We start from the raw sequence: 22,265 nt of genomic DNA on the forward strand, positions 1-22,265 counted from the left end.
CAAACCCTCAGATTATCAGGACCGTCCGTTGTTAATAGTGATACGCAAGTATTGTTCTGTATCAAATCTTGATACGCAAGAATTGTTCTGTATCAAACATTGATACGCACCTTGAGATTATCAGGCAGTTCGGAGCGTCCTGCATATCCAGGATTCATAGTGATACAAACATAGCAGGCTGGGTTGAGAGTGAGCGTGGTGCCTTCAAACACAAACTGCTTGAGACCCTTTCGCACGGCCTGAATGATGCAGAGAATCTGTTGCGCCACCACACTGAGCACTTCCACCTCGATACGGTTGAACTCGTCAAAGCACGCCCATGCGCCACACGACGCCAGCCCTTTGAAGAACTGCAATCGACAAACAGAAGTAATCACACTTGAAATTGGAATAGAATATGTTTTTATTCCACATAAAACAAAATAAATACAAAATACAATAAAATTGACTTAGAGTAATTGACTTAGTTAATAGAGTTTAAAACTTGTGTGAAAATAAAAAAAAATGTTGTAAAGGATACTTTAAATTGAATTTCAATTTTAATTTTAAAGTACATAAAAGCAAAGAATCAGATTTATTTTTCTATCAATGTGGCCACAAAACACTAAGGGCCGGTTTCCGAGCTCGGGATTTAGCTAAGTTCTAGACTTTGAACAGCTGGAGTCAGAAAATCGGCTTCCCGAAACGGGGCGTATTCGCAGTCCACGTTTGAATTTAATAAAAATATATATATATAATTTTTTAAATTTAGAAAAACTATAAAAATGAACACAAAATAAAATAAAGAGAAAATAGTGTAAAGTTTCAGCTATTTTGAATTATTTAGGAATACTCTTCATTTCGTCAAGGAAAAACGTTTCCAATAATATTATAGAAATGAGAGAATAAAGATTATTTCGCTGCGACTACTGTACGCCCAGTTTCGGAAAGCCAATTTTCTGACTCCAGCTGTTTAAAGTCTGGAACATAGCTATATCCCGAGCTCGGAAACCGGCCGTTATTTAAATAACTGCAATCGATAAGTTATCCCATGGTAAGGCTGTTCAGTTCACCTTTCTATTTTTATTTAAATCGGATAATCTTCTTCAATATAATAATTATTGTTAAGATCATTCATTATAAGAGTGAGAAAAAGTGGCAACTGAAATTTTTAAGTGGTCTAATAAGCGAGTTACGGGTTGTTGAAGTGCTAAACTCCGTTTTCTTGCCAGATCATAAACGGTTTCGAATTTTCCATTGGAGTTTTTTAATACATTCAGTATATCATTGCATTTGTTCTAATATGCGTTTTTTTCGCGATCAATGCCAAAATAAACAAGTTATCGAATTTACAAGAAATGTTACTTTTTATTTATGAACGATAAGGGGAATAAAATGTTTTAGTTTGGAAAGATACATTTTTTTAATTTTTAAGAGAAGTTCGAAACTGTTTATGATCTGGAAAAAAATGGAATCTGAAAAGTTAGTGCTTTAACAACCCATAACTCGCTTATTGGGCCACTTAAAAATTTCAGTTGCCACTTTTTCTCACTGTTATAATGATCTTAACAATTATATTGAAAAAGATTATCCAATTTAAATAATAAAAAAGTGTACCGAACAGTCGTAAAGTGTACGGATACCTAAAAATTAGCAGTAACACAGCCATCAGCCACCAGCTTCGTGCTTCGAGTGTAAAGAATGTGTTAATTACACGTTACATTTAAATGCTAAATTATTAGAATTAGGACCGGGACAGCGCGAACGCAGTCCCGACTACCAAAAATTATGCGCCCGAGATGCCCACATTTGGGGCATTCGCAGGGGTCAACCAAGTCGCAGTGCAATGACAAGGCCTCGCCCTGGGGGAACCGCCTTAATGATCACGGTAACCCCCACGCCAGGTAAGTATGAATTCCAACTGTTCACCCAGACCATTCCTACAAAAGTTCACACATTTCTCTGGCGAGAGCTGGGTACGAAACAGGTCATTAACTAAATATTTACAGCACAACTAACCTCAAAAACGGTTGGAAATCATACTTCCACCATTTGATCAAGCAAATCATACAAAAAGTCCCATAAAAATCTGGTAGAATTTGTTTAAATAGCAAAATAGCCTGTTTTCAAAAATTTCTTAACTCTCCTCGTGTCAGTTACACTTGCTACCGCTAGATAGCGCGCGTAGCGCTGCTCAAGTAGGCGCCAAAATTATGAACTTGTAGGGCCGGTTTCTGAGCTAGGGATTTAGCCAAGTTCTAGACTTTAAACACAAGTTTAACTACAAGTTTACAATTATTCTGCTTTTGTGAAACGCTTGAAATCAGCTGTTCTCCAAAACCATGGTTGGCAACAAGACTTGTAACCTACTTGTACCTTTGTGAAACAAGCCCCTGGAGTCAAAAAATTGGCTTTCTAAAACACGCCCCGTTTTATTCCGAGTTCGGAGACCGGTCCTAAGTCTTTTAAGAACTGCAATCGTTAACAAAAAACAAGTAAATTATTAGATTTATTTTTCTATCAATATGACCACAAATTTTGAACAACTGCAAAAGATAATAAAAAGATAGAACTATAGAGAAAAGATAACATAAGAAGATATCCTATCATGGTAAATGTCGTTTATGTTCCGAATTTCGTGCTGATTCTTTGTTAACTCAAGCCGATTACTATCGATCAATGTCTATTTTTACTGTTTTGGCTGGGTGACAGTGTGAGAACAGTACAGTATGAGAGACTACCAACGAAACATAGTTTCACGAAAAAGAACTACTAGGACCATTGGCTGAAGTTAACAGTAGAATTTGAAACATAAACGCCCCATAGCATGGGATATATTCTTATGCTATCTTTTTTCTATGATAGAACTTGATATAGTGAGGTCAACGTTATAATGACAGTTTTTGTTCAACTTTGGTTTTGCTATCCTTGTCTATCATTCGACAAAGCCGGTGGTACTATCCTTTTCTAGGTCCACAACGATGCCAATTGTGTTTTTGACAGTGTAGAAGAATAATTAATTAATGCAGAGAATCGGCATTGCTATTCTCCTATCTTTATCCAATGCCATTATAAAGTGGACCTCACTATAGTGGTCTTATTAATCTATCAATTTGATCAACGGAATGATTGCAAAGTATTTTTCAGATTAGTTGTGAAGGTGATATTGTGGTAGTTTATTCATACTGAATAAAAATACTAGATATTGTCCAACCAAAGATTTAATAAAAATCGAGATACCGGTTCCGGTTGTTAAACCATTATCAATCTTTGGAATTCAACAGAGATTGATAACTAATTTGTAAAACAAAATAAATCTTATAGCACCCTTTATTTAAAAAAAAAAAACTTTAAAATATTTGAACAACTAGTTTCGGTGATATATTACACCATCTTCATCTTATACCACCGAAACTAGTTATTCAACTATTTTAAAGTTTTTTTTTAAAAAAGGGTGCTATAAGATTTATTTTGTTTTATTAATTTAAAAGTAGCCCATGTCAATAAGTGTTTTATAACTAATTAGATATAAAAAAGTAGATTAAGTAGAAAGAAAAAAATAAGAAAGTGAAAATGAGATTCATTTTTCTATCAATGTGACCACAAGACGCTAAACTTTTGAACAACTGCAATCGATAATAAAAAGATAGAATTTGACAGTGGACATATTAATCTATCAATTTGATCAAATGAATGATTGTACAGTCCGGGTCCAGTAGCTTTGCCTATCGGCGAAGGCCACTAGACTACAATACTATCTGTTCAAAAACATGGAACATTTTTGAAAATTTATCTTTCCATTAGCAGCAGATGCTTTTTTGTATCTTCTCAAAATCAACGTGTTGCATCCGAAAAGATACACAAGGAGCTTTTTGGATCTCCGTCCTTCTACACTACCTCCGTAAACAAAACCATATTGCATTCTGGTAACGTCAGCACAGGTAGGGCTCCTACACCAACAAAAATTTGTTGATTTCAGCTGATCTATATCAGCTAGTGTTTTTATTGGTGTAGGAGCCCTACCTGTGCTGACGTCACCAGAATGCACTATGGCTTTGTTTACGGAGGTAGTGCCTTCTAGTACTACCAGAGAAAATTTGAAAATTTCTATACTGATAAATACAAAGCTGTGTATTTAGAACTTAACGCATAAGTGAAGATTGTTTATTCTGAGGTACAACACAACACAGTCTATCAGCTGACATCCGTTCAACATGCTCTTTCCATTATTGGTGATACGTTGCAACTCTCTCACTCATGAAGAATCTCTGTATGTAGGGAGCTTCCTCCACCTAGGAATTATTTATCAATAGTGAGATTCACGTTATAATGACAGTATTTTTTTGATTAACTTTGATGTTGCAATCCTTGTATATAATTCGACAAAACAGATAACACTATCCTTTACTAGCTCCGCAACGATTCCAAATCGGTTTTTGACAATGTAAAAATATAATTAATAAAGGCAGAGAATCGGCAACGCTGTTGTTCTATCTTTATCCACTGCCATTATAACGTGGACCTCACTATAGGCTTTATTTTTTGGTTCTTCAAAATTATTTTTTTAATATGTGAATATTTCCAATTTTAGTGATAAATAGTGTGAAATATTTCTATTATTGTTGGTTTTGAAGCATCTAACTTTCAAAATCTACTTTGTGAAAATAATAAAGGACTGAAAATTTTGTGAAGTGAACAACTACAAGACTCAACCTATTTCGGACTATTTGCATCCTTATCTCAATTTGGAAGAGGAATAGCACAAGGTTACCTTATTTTTTCTCTCCCTATCATTTTTATCATGTACTTATTACATGAATCAATAAAGAATAAAGATTAAATCTAGGGGTCTCTGAAGCCTGATGTTTTCGCAAACCCCGCGAACCATACCTTGCTTATATGCCGTTTCAAAGTCACTGAGGCAAAGGTACGGGACGCAAACTGTGTCTTTCTGAGATGTTGTGATCAGCTAAAGGTGCGTACAGATATACGCGCCGCGAACATGAGCAATTCACTTTTAATAAGCTGACTATATCTGTATTTTTACAGAAACGGTAAGATATAGATATAAAAAGCTTGGCATCAGCTGATTAAAAGTGAATACTTCATGTTCGCGGCGCGTATATCTGTACGCACCTTAAGAGATACAAATACAAAGATGCAACAAATTATTCTAATTTTTTAGTCGACTCACCTTGCCCATAGCAATATAATCCAAGCCGTCAGAACAGTTGAACACAATACACTGCACAGCGAGCGCCTTGGCGAGGTCCTTGGTGGTCTCCGTCTTACCGGTGCCTGCAGGTCCCTCGGGTGCCCCGTTGAGGTGCAGGTGATAGGCACCCACCAGAGTGCGATAGCAGCGGTCGGTCAACGGGGTGATCACGAGGCGTGCCGTGTTGCCAAGGTATTCGTAAGCATAGTCCACGGTTGCGTTAGTAATTGAAACTGTCATGTCGCGGGCCCAGTAGTATCTAGAAAATAATGGAGCATTAAAAGATTCGATTTATAAAAGTTGAACATTAAACGTGGACCTCATTTGAAAATGAATTTAAAAATTTAAATTTCATAACGTTGAGACCTCACTATAGTGAATAATACATGGTAATCATATTAAAAATTAGACTAACGGATGAAAAACATTTCAAGCTTTTCATAAATACATAACTAATTGAAAAGTAATCTATTCTGTTGAGGACTATTTCAGCACAGATTGTACACAATGCAGATACTCTCAAGTATGTAATTATCACATTTTCAGCTTATTTTTGTGAGTCTAGTCTATCATATTGTTTCTTTGCAGTCTATAATAATAATAAATTATAATGTTAACACAGAGTAGGCCTATCGATAATAGTGAGTTTCCAGTATGGAATCTTTTGTAGCAGTTCTACTTTGTATATTTGATGTATTTGACGTTGCTATAACATGTTTTTCAAATATTATCAATAATATTCATTGAACGTATTATGTTCAATGTTTTCTGCAATAAAGATTTTGATTTTTTAGTGGTTCTATTGACATCTGACATGTTTTCTACAATAATAATTATAATGAAGGAAAGAATTGGCTTATACACGTAGGGGATTGGAAATTCACGAATGACGAATCATCACGTCTGAACTACACAACTGATTAACTTGAAATTTTGCATAATGATTTTCTTCAAGTCATTAATTCTTCAAGGTTTCTGTGGTTCAATTTTCCATTTAGTCAAATTTTTTATCTAGATACTTATGGAGCACGGGTTACCTGCTGGTCAATAATATTCATTGAACACAATGTTTTCTGCAGTAATGCCATAACATGTTGTTTTTCAATAAAGATTATTAAAAAAAGTTTTCTTTCTTTCTCTTCAATAAAGATTGATATTTTTAAACGTTATCTATTCAAAGAATTATACAATGCAATCCCATCCAAATTCAAAGACTTTCATTCAGTACCATGATAATATTAATAATTTCACTTTCAAGTTTTAAATATGTAAATTCAATATTTCAATTAATTTATCTAACCTTTTAATTTAATATTACTATGTTGGTAGGATTAGGAGCTCACGGATGAGCTTTCAAAAATTGCCAGAGCGGACGGTATTTCACGTCCACAAGGCGGGGTATTGGTAAAAGTTTTCAATTAGCAATAATCGCACCTCAGTAGAACTTCATTGGTTACGATATCGCCACTGCGCAAAGTTAACCGTAACCACAAACACTACAGAACCCGATCAAAGTTTCACACAAAACTCGAACGAGAGTTAGCAGTTGGGCGTTGAGAGTTTAGTTGTTTATCCACTCATTATCGTCGAAAAACCTTCAAAAATGATTTGAAACCTTGGGAAAATCATTTCATCATCATATTAAAGCATTACTGTTTCGAAAAAACTTCGACTAATATTGATTTTTTGCAGAAATGTGATAATTTTTTGAGATTGATATCGCTGCCGCTATCTGGTGGCAGAAAGTTGTAACTAGCAGGAATGTTCCTTATGGAGCGGCCATTTTGATTCGATTTTTAGCGGCACATTTCAAAATACAATCTAATTCGAAGAGCTAAGGCTAGTTTCTTCACACAGATACGGTTCTGTTGTTCGTTTTCGGTTGTTTCCGATAAGTTTGAAAAGACAATTAGACAAAAATACAAAAGACAATCGTTTTTTTTTTGTACAATATTTCTAAAACCACACAGCACCGAACTCCCCTCAACACGAATAGGTTTCATCAACAAACAAAAACAAAGTCTTTCACACATGCTCGGTTTTTGTTTTTATTTTAACCTGATAACGAGATTATCTGTTTAAAAATCTTTTTATGACAAAATTACATGATCAATAATTATTTCATCTCAGCTAGTTCACTGAAGCAATTTTAACTTTCCTTGCCCTATTACCATAGGTAAGGAAAGTATTGCTTTCCGAAAAAATGAAGGTACCCCAATTTCTAAATTTCTATACGTTTCAAGGTCCCCGGAGTCCAAAAAACTGGTTTTTTGGTATTGGTCTGTATGTGTGTGTGTGTGTGTGTGTGTGTGTGTGTGTGTGTGTGTGTGTGTGTGTGTGTGTGTGTGTGTGTGTGTGTGTGTGTGTGTATGAGTGTATGTGCGTCTGTGTACACGATATCTCATCTCCCAATTAACGGAATCACTTGAAATTTGGAACTTAAGGTCCTTTCACTATAAGGATCCGACACGAACAATTTCGATCAAATGCAATTCAAGATGGCGGCTAAAATGGCGGCGAAAATGTTGTCAAAAACCGGGTTTTTCGTGATTTTCTCGGAAACGGCTCCAACGATTTTGATCAAATTCATACCTAAAATAGTCATCAATAAGCTCTATCAACTGCCACAAGTCCCATATCTGTAAAAATTTCAGGAGCTCCGCCCCATCAATGCAGATAGATTGCCAATTATCAGGCTTCAGATACAATTGAAACGAAAAAAAATCAAGTGGAGTAGATTGAGCATGGAAATCTCTACAATTAATGTTCAGTAACATTTCCACCTAAAATTGAAAATAAGCTTTAAATTCGAGAAAATGTGATTATTCAATTGCAAATTATTGTTGATTCTATTAAATCATTCACTATGAAGACCTATAGCAGACCTCATGTGTGTCTCCAGCGTTATTGCCCTGTCACCAGCTGGCTCAAATCTTCGAATAGAAGACTTGAGATGCGCGGGAACACTAGCGTCAGGTGATCAATTTTCATAACGGCAAGGAAAGTTGTGTGAGTGCATCACACCAGATTTTTTTAATGAATACCGTAGTTTGCCAGATGATAAATGGATCGACTGATTAATGTACTGTTGGTTAAAACTTGAGGGTAAGTGCTGTGCAAAAATCCTAAAAAAAATATACGGATAAATTAAAACTCAGGAAACGTTTTTATTTTTCCAAGGCAAGTTACATTATTTCTTCAATGTTGTTTTCCATCACGAACTGCTTATTATATTAAATCACTTTTTGCTATTAGAAAAAACGACTAGCAGTCAGATATTTTACAATAAATGAATATTTATTAATCACTCACTTTGTCAACGAGATCTTTCGGCAGGTTCGCCATCTTCTTGGTTGTACTCATAGACAAGTAGAAGGATAGAATGGTAATTTTTAGTGTGCTGTTGGTGTCTATTGGATTAGTGTCTGTTGGTGTCTATTGGTGTCTATTGGGTTTGTTGTAGCTGAGAAGGTAATCAAAAAGGATGTGGGATTTGATGTTGGTTTGTTCGTTTAATATACATTGTCTATTGCTTTTAAATTGGGTGTATATCTCAAACTGTTCTATTGTGTCCAATTCTGGTCCTTTGTGTTTTATGTGTATGATTTGTAGATCAGTATTTATGTTTGTGTGTTTGTGATTTTCTTGAATAAGGTGGTTGGCAAATGTAGATTCTGTTTTTGTTTTTAGTCCCTGGATATGTTCCTTGTATCTTTGATTGAAAGAACGGCCAGTCTGTCCGATATAGAATTTATCACATTCAAAGCATTTTAGCTTGTATACTCCTGGGAGTTTGAGTTTTTTGTTGTCTTGAATCTTTTCTCTTTTATTGATTTGCTTGTAGATTTTATTTTTTGTTCTAAATGCCACTTTATACCCAGATTTTCTAAACACACTTCCTATTCTGTTGGATTTGTTGTTTATATATGTCAGTGTTATGAACTTTTCAGTTTTGTCCTTCTCTTGGTAGGAGTCTCCGACTCTTGTGTTGGTATCCGTTCTGTTGTGCTAAATATTTTATGGTATTGAGTTCTGCTTTGTAGTGTTCAGGTGAGAGGGGGATGGTTTGAAGTCTGTGTAGCATAGATAGGAAAGCTGAGTGTTTGTGTTGAACAGGATGATTTGAGGAGTTGTGAATAAGGGTATCTGTCATGGTTAGCTTTCTGAATATGTTGAAGGAGTGTTGTTGGTTGTGTTTTGTGATCTAGGAAATTGAGGGTATTTTCATGTTCATATTCAGCTGTAAGTTGGAGTTTTTTATCGATTTTGTTAATTTTTGTTCTGAGTTGTCACATTGTCTTTTATTGCCATTATATAGGAGGATGATGTCATCAACATATCTGAACCAATATATTATTTTTTTGCTGTGAGTGTTGTTGTTCAAGATTTGGTTTTGTTCTATGTGTTGGAGGTATATTTCAGCAAAGACACTTGATATTGGAGAGCCCATTGGGAGGCCGTCAGGTTGGGTATAGTATTTGTTGTTGAAAGTGGAGTAGTTTTGAGTGGTGATAGTTTTTAGAATTGATATTATTTCATTGATTTTTTCAGTGGGCATCTGTTTGTTAGTGAGGGTGTTTTTGATTATTTCTATGGTGGTTTGGATGGGGATATTTGTATAGAGGTTTGTTACATCAAAGGATGCAAGGGTGGAGTTGTTGGGTATTTTCTTGTCTTTTATTTTATCTATTAAATCAATGCTATTTTTCAAATATGAAGCGTTTTCTATGTCTATCAATTTTCTTAGTGTTTTGTCAATGTGCTTTGCTAATTTGTAAGCTGCTGCTCCTTGATAATTTACTATTGGGCGAATGGGTGTGTCAGGTTTGTAGATTTTGGGTAAAGTTTGGAGAGTTGGGGCTGTAGGGTGGATTTGTTTCAGGTACCTTTTCTGGTGTTTGTTGATCATATGGACTGAGTTGTGAGTGATTAATTCATTTATTGTAAAATATCTGACTGCTAGTCGTTTTTTCTAATAGCAAAAAGTGATTACATTATTTCATGAATAGAGAAAAGATAATAAGGTTATTTTATTACTATGTGTCGTCACTTTTTCAAAGATTTAGAGTAGTCTAAAACAAAACTAATTTTCAATTTAAAAAATAATCACTATGAACGTCCAAAATTAGTATAATAAAAAACGATTTGAAATTTTACAAATTTGAATTAACTTGAAAATTTTGGAGTCCATAAAATCACATCTTACTATTTGATCACTAGGGGCCCGGTTGCACAAAAGCCGGTTAAATTTCAACCGTGATTAATTTCACGAGAACCAATCAGAAAAGGCCTTTTTGATAAGACGGCTCCTGTGATTGGTTCTCGTAGTATTAACACGATTTAAATTTAACCGGCTTTTTTGCAACCGGCACTAGCTGTTATATTTGAATAGCAGTATGAACTGTGAATTCCAAACACAGCTGTGTTTGAGAAGAACATATTAAACCTAATAAGAACCGTATGAAAACCTTGCATGTGTGAGTCTCCGAACGGATCCGTATGTGAGTGAAACTAGCCTTAGTCATCCACTAAAAGTCGTTCTCGTTGACTAAAACCATAGCCACCTCTAATACAGGTGGCTAATACTGTAATACACCTCTAATACTGTATTAGAGATGGATATGCTAAAACTACTATAGAAAGAAACTCATATTACAGACTTTTTAATATACAATAATAGAATTATTCTAGACTTTATTGTACGACTCACCTCAGCTGAGCCATCCACTCAAAGTCGTTCTCATTGATGACGCCCTTGACATAGAGACCGTAGGTGACATCCTTGGAGTGCACGTCCAGTACCACCAGAGCACCCAGTGTGATGCGAGCCATTGCCGTCAGCTTGCCCCGCACCAGCTGAATTATATCCGACAGTTGTTTCTACAATCATAGATCATTGGTCTTACTTGAATCATATCAGACCACAATCAATTTAAAACTATATTTAATGTCCGACAGTTGTTTCTACAATCAAAATCATTGGTCCTACTTGAATCATCAGAACACAATCAATTTAAAACTAGTCAGTCAGTTGGACTCAAAATATTAAACAAATCCAATCATGAATCAACCCACCCAACAATAAATATCATTGAACAATGAACAATGGTTTAATAATCTCTGATGAATATCATCTATCTACACGAGCAACAAAATCTATCTTCAAGGTACAATATTTTCATCATCTTCAATTTGGACTAAAGTATATCAAATAAGAGTGTAGTGAAATAATTTAAAGTAGTGAAATTATAGATTGGAACTGTAGGCTTCACTGGAAGACTTTAGAAATAAACATTAATGTTTTAGGATAAGAAATAAGAGAACAAAATTAATGAAAAAATTCATTGTTAAAAGATATATTTTCTTGATAAATAGAATATTATATTTAAGATAGATTGTACCAATCAAAAGTAGTATTATAAGGTAATGTAATGTTGAATGAAAAGACTAAGAAGTTGTCAAAAAAACACTGATTTATTGATAATTAGAAAGACCGGTTTCGGTTATTACACCATTGTCAATCTCTGATAAACTATGTTTAAATCTCTAAACTCTGTTTATCAGAGATTGACAATGGTGTAATAACCGAAACCGGTCTTTCTAACTATCAATAAATCAGTGGTTTTTTGACAACTTCTTAGTCTTTTTCATTCAATATGAATAATTACCACAATATCAACTTCTCAACTACACAAAAAGTAATGTAATTTAAATGTACCAGTAAATTTGGTAATATGCTTTGAAGTATTGTTTGAACTATAATTGTTATAATATAACAATTAAATATTATTTAAGATAGATTCTATCATTAGAAGAATCAACAACTAATATTAGAACAGAAATATCAGTATGACTTTGATCACAACTATCTACTCCAGACGGCAGTGGAAAAGCACGCTGCACACAAATACATTTATTTATTATCATTTCATCCACTGACCAACTGTAAAAGGGGTATACGGATTTGTCAATTCGTCATTAATCAAACAGTAGAATGTTATCTATCTTATTAAACCTCCATCTTGGGGTTTGTGAAAATCTTTATATTCCTCCACTGAGAAGGCACGTATGGATAGCAGCTCTTTCTTCAATAAAAGTCTGGAAACTTTACCTGATGTTTCTCTCATGTGCGATAAATTACTCAAATGTAATGTGTGAGATACATTATCAGCATATATCCCGTAGCAGCAAGTGACCCCTGAGTGCAGCATAATCATGAGAATGATTGAGATTATGTTCAAGTGAAACTTGGCAAAAACATGTTATGCTATCCTACAGAATCCACTGTATTCAAAACTACAATCTCACTGTAGTAGGCAACACAATAGTACCTAGGTATGCTTTCCCGACGATTTTATTGCTTTGCAATATAAATATTCATATTGTATTTTTAACAAGTGTAACAATCAAATATATTATTATTGATCACGAGGAACGTAGACACTATGTGCCGGTTGCACAAAAGCAGGTTAATTTTTAACCTTGATTAATACCACGAGAATCGAACAGAGAAGGCTTTTTTGAAAAGACGGCATCTCTGATTGGTTCTCAAAATTTGTCGGTTGCACAAAAGCCGGTTAAATTTTAACCGTGATTAATACCACGAGAACCAATCAAAGAAGCATTCTTTTCAAAAAAGCATTCTCTGATTGGTTCTCGTGGAATTAATCACAGTCAAAATTTAACCGGCTTTTGTGCAACCGGGCCTAACTCACATTCAACACTTGGGTCGGCTCAAGCTCAAAAATATACAAACAATAAACCCAATACAAGCTACAGGCTCAGCCTATTTTTTCCTTCAATGTCATAATTATATTATGATTGTAGTATTTTGTACAATAAATAAATGATACAACACAAAAACTATTGAATTGGAAAAGCGCTCACATTCAACTTCTTATGGTAGAGATAGACAGCCCTGGGAAGTCTGTTTGCGGAGCACCCTGTGCACTTCGGCCGTCCAGAACGCCTGCGACACACACAACACCACCTGACCGGGCCACGCACGCACCCACACGCGTCGCTCGTGCCGCTTGCACGCCTCTACGCTCGCCGAGATCACGTGACGCACCGAACGCGTCATCTGCTTCTCTACCTAAGGGCAAACAGATATGAATTGGTAAAAGGTAACAAAGGAAAAGGGGGAAGATGGATAACTTAAAGGTAAAATTTTACTGCGAAGAAAAGAAGAGAATCGAAGCGAATAAACAAAGAAAGAGGACTAACCAGAGACTACAGTGATCCTGTGGTCATAAAATCACCAAAAAAAAGAAAGTAAATAGGAGAATGGAGATTGATTTATATAACAATTAGTACTACTTGTATTAGTGATACTGAAAAATTATATTTTCTCAATGAAAATAATAATATATTTCAGATACGATTGATCATCATTAAGAAGAATCAACAATTAATATTAAATAAGATCTACCGAAATGGTTTTAATCACAGCTTTTTAACGTGAATTTCACTGTTAGACTAAATGTATCCTGACACATAGACTCTATAGTGGGATGCTACACGATAGTTTAAGTAAATTAATCCAAGTATTAAAGTATTTTTCCATATTGGAAATGGTTTTTCCATGTTTAATAGATTTAAATACTCTGACATGGGTTACATGACTGTAGGCATCATGAGGAACTTGGAGAAAAGCTCTGTAAATGTAATACTGTTATTGATTTTCAAAAATGAGAAATTCAATGTTCAGTTGTAATATAGATAATGCTCTGTATTCCTAAGGAATAATACAGAAATGATTGATTTTCAAAATAAAAACATAGTTATGAACAGTTTCACTGGAATAGTTTCAAGTAAATTTGAGATGAAACTTTTAGCTATGAGCAGCTATTACCAAGAACATAATTATTAAAAATTAACAATTTGATGATTAAGAAAAATAATTATTTACTATTGAAAAGCTATTGTTCTGAATACTTCATAATGAGGTAAATCGTCAGTAAACCTGCATAGTATTATTTATTTATACATTGAATCACAATTCCAACAGGGGAATGAAGAACAGGCTTATTTAATGTAATTCCATAGAAGCTTTAATCCACAGGATCCTAAAAATCTAGTATACATCGCTATTCATAGCTGTCAGGTTTTGAATTAATAAAAAAATTAATCGAATTAAACAAAATTAATTTTTTAATTTAAAAATTAATAAAAAATTAAACAGCTATTCATAGCTGTTTGTTTTTATGTCTAAGTTCGTCATTAGGAGAGTATTCTTTACAATTAACAGATTTTCATTGGATAAGACATTCTCGTAAAATGTTGTGAAACAAGAAATCATATTTCTAAATTTTTATTCACTAATCAAGACTGAGAAGTCCAGCCTCACAAGATGTCAAACTATCATGCGATAACATGATAAACTTCAATAAGCTTGATCAAAACTGAGTATTCATCAATAGGGGTATATTCACATAGAATGCATATATATGTGCAAGTGCACGTCTAATCACGCATGAGTCGAAAAACAAAATCTGGAAAGAGCCATACAAACACGTTGTGACTTGCATGCAGCTGCTCACACTGAACGCAACCAGTAAGTGCATGCGTTCAGTGTGAGTGTTCCTATTGCTCTATCCATAGTTTGTTTCTATAGTTTGTTTGGTCATGAATAACCAAGCGTGCACTTACACATATATGCATCCAATGTGATCACACCCTAAATTTCACAAAGTTCTACCAATAGTCTAAAAATATTCTATTAAAATCCATAATTCTAGACTCAGCATCCAAAGTTATCACACCCTGAATTTCACAAAGTTCTACCAATAATCTAAAAATATTTCATTAAAATCCAGAATTCTATATCTGACCTGAACCAGCCACTTCTCCACACTACCACGGGCCTCCTTGGTGGACACTTTTTTGATGAAAGTGATCTCCTCTTTCTCAGAGCTCATCATCGAGTAGATGTCCAGTGCTTCGTTGAAGCCCAGACAGGCAATGCCCTCGAAGCACTTCTTCAGGTGCGGCTGCACCCGCAGAGGATCGGTCGTCTGCGATAGGATCTCAAGCATTTCGTCGTTCGACAGGAAGAAAAATCTGGAAAATAGAAGACATGTTACAAGTGTAAATTGTTTTTTGAGGTGTAAATCCTGCATGCAAGTCCAACGTGTTTCAATGGCAATTTTCAAATTTTGTTTTTCGGCTCATGCATGATTAGACTCGCACATATACGCATTCAATGTGATCACACCCTAAGGTTACAGATTGTATTATACATATCTCATATTATATCTAGTTGATAAGAAAGTGAATTAATACGGTACTGTAAATGAGAAGACATGAATTTAATTTACGGGATTAGTGATAATAATTTTAGTTAACTTAAACTTCTAGATAAATGAATAGACAGTATTGATAGATATAATATTGGTTTGAACTTAAACTGAGATAAGATACAATTCCTGATTTAGAAATAAATACGAGTACGTGAATGAATTTATTTTCAAGAATGATATAAATAATAAATTGTTTTTTTAATACGTGATAGTAGCTCAACCTACATTTTGATTTGGCCTGTAGTAAAAATTTGAGAAGGGACAGTTTTGGGCATAAGCCTGTTGTGCCTTCTCACATAAGGTGTGATAATATTGTACATGACTGAATAAATAAATAAATAAGATATAATACCTGCAGACTTGGATAAAATTATAATCTTGGAATTAATAATCAACTCGAAGAGTGATGAAAACTAATAAATTCATTACAAATTGGGAAAATACGATAAATAGTATATTTTCAGAGTATTTTGGCTTGTTGCCTAGATTAGAGATGGATTTACTTCAAACAGTGAGCATTGGTTGAATGGAGTACATTTGAATAATGCTCATTGGAACATTGGAATAATGGAACAGTGGACATTGGTATAAGGAATCAAGCTGACAGATTGAAGTAAATCTCACTATATAAAAGAAAGGGAGGTGAAATTTTACTGTGATCTATAATATAATAAAGGAGAGAATTGGCTTGTACACATACGGAATAGGAAATTCACGAATGACGCATCATCAAGTCTGAACCAGTGGACTGATTAACTTGAAATTTTGTATATAGATTATCATTTTACCGAGATTGGTTACAGGCCTTTTTTAAATTCTTCAAGATTTCAGTAGGTCAAGCTTTTAATTAGACCCTTGCGGAGCAGCGGTTGCGCCTGCTAGTATAAAATAAGCAATAAATAAATAGCTTCTATAAAAAGAACTTACAAATTTTCATGAAAACACCAAAAAATATTTTATAAAAAATAGCAATCACAAAATGAATAAGTTCATTTACAATCCATACTTCAGGAATCAATAAATCTCGAATTGATTCATCCATTACGAACTGCTATATTATCTTTCATCAAGTTTTGACACTAGAATGACGACTTGCAGACTAATCATACAGTCTTACATGTATTATTTTAGTTGATGGTTATTTTATTTAACAAATGAGGTTATTTCTGTTAGTTAAGATAATTACTTAAGGTAAATTACGTTAACAAACAATTATTTTTTGTCATAATTTTTGTATTGATGTGCAAAATAAATAAATTTTGAATTGAATTGTCTAGTCGTCAGTCTAGTCGACTTGTAGTCTGCATTTGAATGAATGAATGAAAGTCGTCATTCTAGCGTCAAAAACTTAATGAATCAATAAATAGCCTATATTTGAATTTTTACCTGGGAAAAAATAGTCGTTTGCTTTCCAAATACAAGTTGACACCATTATTGATTTCTTCCATGAGATGTATGCAGGCCTCTAATGATTCGAGCAAGCCTTCAGCTGGTCCAACCACAATGGCCCGTCTATCTGCCATCAGCAACTTTATGGCGTTTCTGAATCGCGTATCAACGTCCTTGAAAATAATAAAATCAACTCAAAATTGGAACACAATTAATTACTTTCCAGAAACATAATTTTTCAATAGATTAAAGTATACAACTATCATAAATAATTAATATCAAAGTAGGCTACTAATTAATTAATAGTGGAGGACAATTATTATTGTTGGTTGTTCCATATTTTTAATAAAGTATTTTAATAGGGCTACTTGAATTTTTTAATTATTTTAGAAATTAATTAAAAGTACCCTATTAAAAGTTATTCACCTCGTTTTGAGCACACATGCCATTTTGAAGTGTCAAAATATATAAAGGTTTACAGATGGAAATAAATTGGAAGTTGCATTTGTTCAAATGCTAATTAATTAATAATTATTATTAAACAAAAATCCCAATTAAATGCTGTAAATCACCCTCGAAGACTTCTGCTACTGCAAATATTGACAACAGGGTAAACAGCTAGATGGAAATTCGATGAGCGCTACTATACAAAAACTATATATTTATTTATTTATCTATTTATTAGAACAGTCACAAACACGATATTTGGAAAGAGAAACAGGCAATTGCCCAAAACTTCTTCAATTCCTTGATTTTGGCACATAAATAGTCCAAAGTGAGGTTAAGTTTAAAATTTCTGGTTTCACCAAAGATTAACACTCAGAGAATACGTATTCGAGATATGACTGATGAATTTTGAATTTCGAAGGGTTGATAAAAGCCGGAAATAACTAACACTAAACAATCCGAAAGTTTCAATAATATTGAAATAAACTTGAAAATTTTGAACAGAAAAATTAAAACTACTATCACTGCAACTATCAGCTTATAGAATTATTGTAATTATAAATATAGAATTATTATACAATTATTTACAGCATTTAATTGGGATTTTCGTTTAATAAATTACTATATGAAAGTTTATTTAAACAAGTATAGAGATGGTACTGGTAATTTTAATATTTAAATAGTTTATGAGTTCAATAACAATACATTTTGTAATCGAACAGTGTTAGCCTACTAGTGAGAGCCCCGGGCTGTAGAACTCACTTCTATAAACTACTGTAACTGATCTTTAAATTTGTATCTATACAATAATATTATTTACAATAGAAAATGAGAGAATAAGGATTGGAATATGTTTTGAATAACTTCAAATCCAAAGTGCGCTTACTTGGAAGAACTTGGCCTCTTTGGGCATTTGCTGCTTGATATCCTCAGATGTGAATATGGGATAGAGATGCAGCCATTCAACCTGCACTTTGCCCCACACGTCGATCGTTCTGTTGATTCGAACCAGCTTGTCGTACCAATTTCTCACATCATCTATCAAAATTTGCAATTTTTCAGTAATTAGTTGTTGAGAAGATATTCCTCATCGAAAATTCAAACAATATTAATTTATGAGTGTGTTAATCAGACGTTTATTATTAAAATATGGAGATTTTTAGTAACATTATTTGATAAAAACTTTACACAATACAGCTGTTCCTCGATAATCCGACACTTTTTAATCCGACTAAAGGTAGACGCACAAGTTGAAGTAAAATATACAATATTTTATATCCGGAGCGGAGGGAGAGAGATGCATGTTGATGCCGGCAGCGCGTCGGACTACCGAGTAAAGGTAGGCGCACACAGATCGTCATCGGACGGACGGCACGCATCGGACGGATCGAACGATTAGATTTGATGCATTGTTTTCAATTGGAGTGCACATACCCATACGATGTGGATAGGTATGCGCACTCCAATTGAAATTAATGCATCAAATCTAATCGTTCGATCCGTCCGATGCGTGCCGTCCGTCCGATGACAATCTGTGTGCGCCTACCTTTACTCGGTAGTCCGACGCGCTGCCGGTAGCAACATGCATCTCTCTCCCTCCGCTCCGGATATAAAATATTGTATATTTTACTACAACGTCTTTCCGTATTTCTATTAAAAACTCACATGTACTGTAATTTTGTATCCTGTTATTAATAAATTACATGTACCTCCACTGTTTCTTCCTTTTCTTCAACTTCATTGTGTTCAAACACATTAAGAATAAAACATCTCTGATAATATGACATTTTTGGTAATCCGACATTTTCGGTAATACGACACTCTCTCGGTCCCTTAACTGTCGGATTATCGAGGGACAGCTGTATAAATTCTAGGGTGTGATCAAATTGAATGCGTTTATGTGCAAGTGAAAGTCAAATCATGCATGAACCGAAAAACAAATTTCGAAGAGTGTCATTGAAACACGTTGTGACTTACATGTAGCTGCTCAAACTGAACGTAATGAGCAAGTGCATGCTTTCAGTGTGAGAGTTCTTATTGCTCTTTCCTGTTTTTATTTCTCATCTGCACGCTTCGTTAAACATAACCAAGCATGCACTTGCACATATAGGCATCCAATGTGATTACACCCTTAACCTAGCGCCGCAGTGCAGGATGGTTTCTCACTGCTTGGCGTTGTTGTCATTTGAGATGGGTGTCTGGCTTGGAAGTGTTTCGGCCGCATTGCAGGATGACTGTTAACGGTTGCCGGAAGATCAACAGCTTGGTTTTTTCCTTATTTTTCGTGATAGAGAAATTCTGATTGCAGATTCGTTCTCAGCGACCCCAAGTTTAGCCTGAAGGCTCAGAATGTCAACAATGTTTTTAAATAATTGAAAATCATCATGATAAGTCATTAATATGGTAGTACACCACGTTTCTGGAAACTTTTTACTGGTGACTGTAGTTATTATTGATTATAGGTAACACAAAAATCAAAATAATCGTGAGAAAGAAAACTGCTGATGAACGCGAATAAGATTGCCACTCCATTGTTCTATTGTCTCGACTGCTTGGCTGAGCCTGGCTGGAGGGATCAAATAACCGACTGGATTGATCTTTCGTCTGTCCGCTAGGCGGAACTACGCCGACCATTGCTGGGTGGAAGAGCTTACTGCGGCCGCTCGCATTCCCACTAACGCTGCTATTATTATTTGCTGTCTCAGCAAATATATATATTATTTGCTGTCTCAGCGCCTAGTCCGAGTCAGACAAGCATCCAGCCTGCAGTGCGGAGCTAGGTTTAGAGTAATCAGATAATACTGGACCAGTATTACCCAGTATATTCCAGTAGCCAGTTTACTGGAATTCAATTTTATTTTTAATATTATCTTGTTTTGTACTCTTACTTAGTTTCGTACTCTTATAATGCATTATGTTATTATGGAAGATTTTTGGGAGAAATCCTGTATGCTTCCATGTTTTTATAAATAAATAAATAATTATTAAAATATGAAAATTTCTAGAGATGAGTAGTGGAGTATGAATTTTATAATTTCTAGACACTATCCAATAAAAGTAATAGATAACGGTAAATAAAAATTTAGACACTATCCAATAAAAGTAATAGATAATGGTAAATATTTTTTTTAATGAAATTCTTGATAAAATGCATTGATTATCTACATTCACAATGAGGATGAACAAGCAAGAAATTGGACCCTAAGGATCATCAATTCTTTATTGATTGATTCATACAATAAGTACATCATAAAAATGATAGGGAGAGAAAAAATAAGGTAACCTTGTGCTATTCCTCTCCTAAATTTAGATAAGGTTACACATAGTCCGAAATTCAATTAATTCAAAAAATCAATTAATCAGCAATAATAAAATATTAATTTTTAGGTCATTCAAGTAAATATAATCAATGATGATAATAATGAGGATCAATTAGGGCCATAGCTATGTTTATTACAATATATAATATGATTAATGATAATTGGTAATCACAGAAATGGATGGATTTGATTACTTTCAACCGGTTTTGAGAAAGGAGAACTTCTCATTGCCAATGTCTTAACGATCTGATCATCCAACAAAGCTTGGATATCGTCAACACCAGTCAGAATACTGATATCCGTTTCTCTGCAAAGATAATGTTGGAGTAATGAATATTCAAGGGGATAAAAGCTATTAATACTATTAAAGTCAAAACCGATGTTTATAAGAAAGAAAAATCATCAATACAGTTACTGAAGTACTGAAGATCTCAACTCAGTTAATGACAAATACACTTCAGTTGAAAAATCAAACAACAAGCTGTTTGTTTATTTCTTAGTAACTCAGTTAATGAGAAATAAGCCTCAGTTTAAAAAAATTTAAATAAGAAGCTGCTTATTTCTTAGTAACCTAGTTATTGGGAAATAAACCTCAGTTTAAAAAAATAGAACATAGTTTTTTGAAGAGTTGAAAAGTATCAGAATTCAAAATTGGAATACTGGAGTTACCTTTGAAAGAAGTCAAATGAAAAAACATTTCTTGAAAATGTACACATTCACGTTCAATAAATTACCTACAAAAATGAGTAGGCTAGACTCTTCAAAAAGGAGGATTTCTTCAGAATTCAATTTGCTAAAATGGGTGAAACAACGTACAATAATTGTTTTGATTGAATATATAATCATTATAGAAATGCAATATTAGAATTTCATGGAGTTACTATAAAAAAGAATCGGCTGGTTTAACCATCATTTCTTTAAATAGTACATTTTTAGATTTGAGAAATACACCTATCTATTCGATTATCATCTACATAGCACATTTGCATGATAATTCTTATTGAAATAACGTTTTCAAAATTATGTAATACATGCAGGTACAACACCTTTAATGAAATATCAATGGAAAAATGACTCACTTGAATTTGCTGACACTGAATTCCAAGTCTTTCCATTCGTCATACATTTTCTTCAAGTGATCCTGAAGCTGCAGCTCTTTCGATGCTCCTGAACTTATTATTTCCAGTCTGCAAATATCAATATAATCTTTCGATATTATCATTCTCCAATATCGAGAATTATTCTATAATTACTATACCTAATAATTTTATTAGAAACTAGCAGGGCATCCGTGCTTCGCCACGGGAATTAAAAGATATGATTATTTTTGCGAAATATTTATAATCCAAATAGTTATAATCGCTTTTGAGATCCATCATACAAACAAAAATTGCTTGCTGAATCAATAGAACTGGAATAATAAATAAATATAGTCTCGTCACTGTCATTGAATTTTGTTTCCGGGAAGGTGCTCTCCCTAGATGAAAATGCTAATATAAAATACATCTATTCCGTATTGCTATCATCCGGTTACATTCTGTACCTATTCTTCCATATGTTCCATGAATCCGGCAATGTTTTAAAATAAGTTCGCCAAATTTGGTAATTCAACAG

General features: G+C 34.0%; 1 protein-coding gene and 2 non-coding genes across 3 annotated transcripts in view; all 3 read right to left on the reverse strand.

Annotated features, from left to right (window-relative positions):
- The window catches only part of LOC111047913 (dynein heavy chain 7, axonemal-like), a 135,990-nt gene that overhangs the window by 111,487 nt on the left and 2,238 nt on the right, over positions 1-22,265 (reverse strand). Inside the window, 10 exon segments of the mRNA XM_039435139.1 lie at positions 111-350; positions 5,174-5,453; positions 10,905-11,074; positions 13,082-13,114; positions 13,116-13,289; positions 15,028-15,256; positions 16,882-17,057; positions 18,218-18,369; positions 20,846-20,958; positions 21,731-21,838. Of these exon segments, the coding sequence (XP_039291073.1) occupies positions 111-350; positions 5,174-5,453; positions 10,905-11,074; positions 13,082-13,114; positions 13,116-13,289; positions 15,028-15,256; positions 16,882-17,057; positions 18,218-18,369; positions 20,846-20,958; positions 21,731-21,838 (1,675 nt within the window).
- Positions 1,730-1,891, reverse strand: LOC120352895. The gene has a single exon (XR_005572122.1). It is a non-coding gene; the product is annotated as a U1 spliceosomal RNA (small nuclear RNA).
- Positions 6,533-6,673, reverse strand: LOC120352890. The gene has a single exon (XR_005572118.1). It is a non-coding gene; the product is annotated as a U4 spliceosomal RNA (small nuclear RNA).

Source organism: Nilaparvata lugens, chromosome 8 (genome assembly GCF_014356525.2).
Source record: "Nilaparvata lugens isolate BPH chromosome 8, ASM1435652v1, whole genome shotgun sequence".
NCBI lineage: Eukaryota > Metazoa > Arthropoda > Insecta > Hemiptera > Delphacidae > Nilaparvata > Nilaparvata lugens.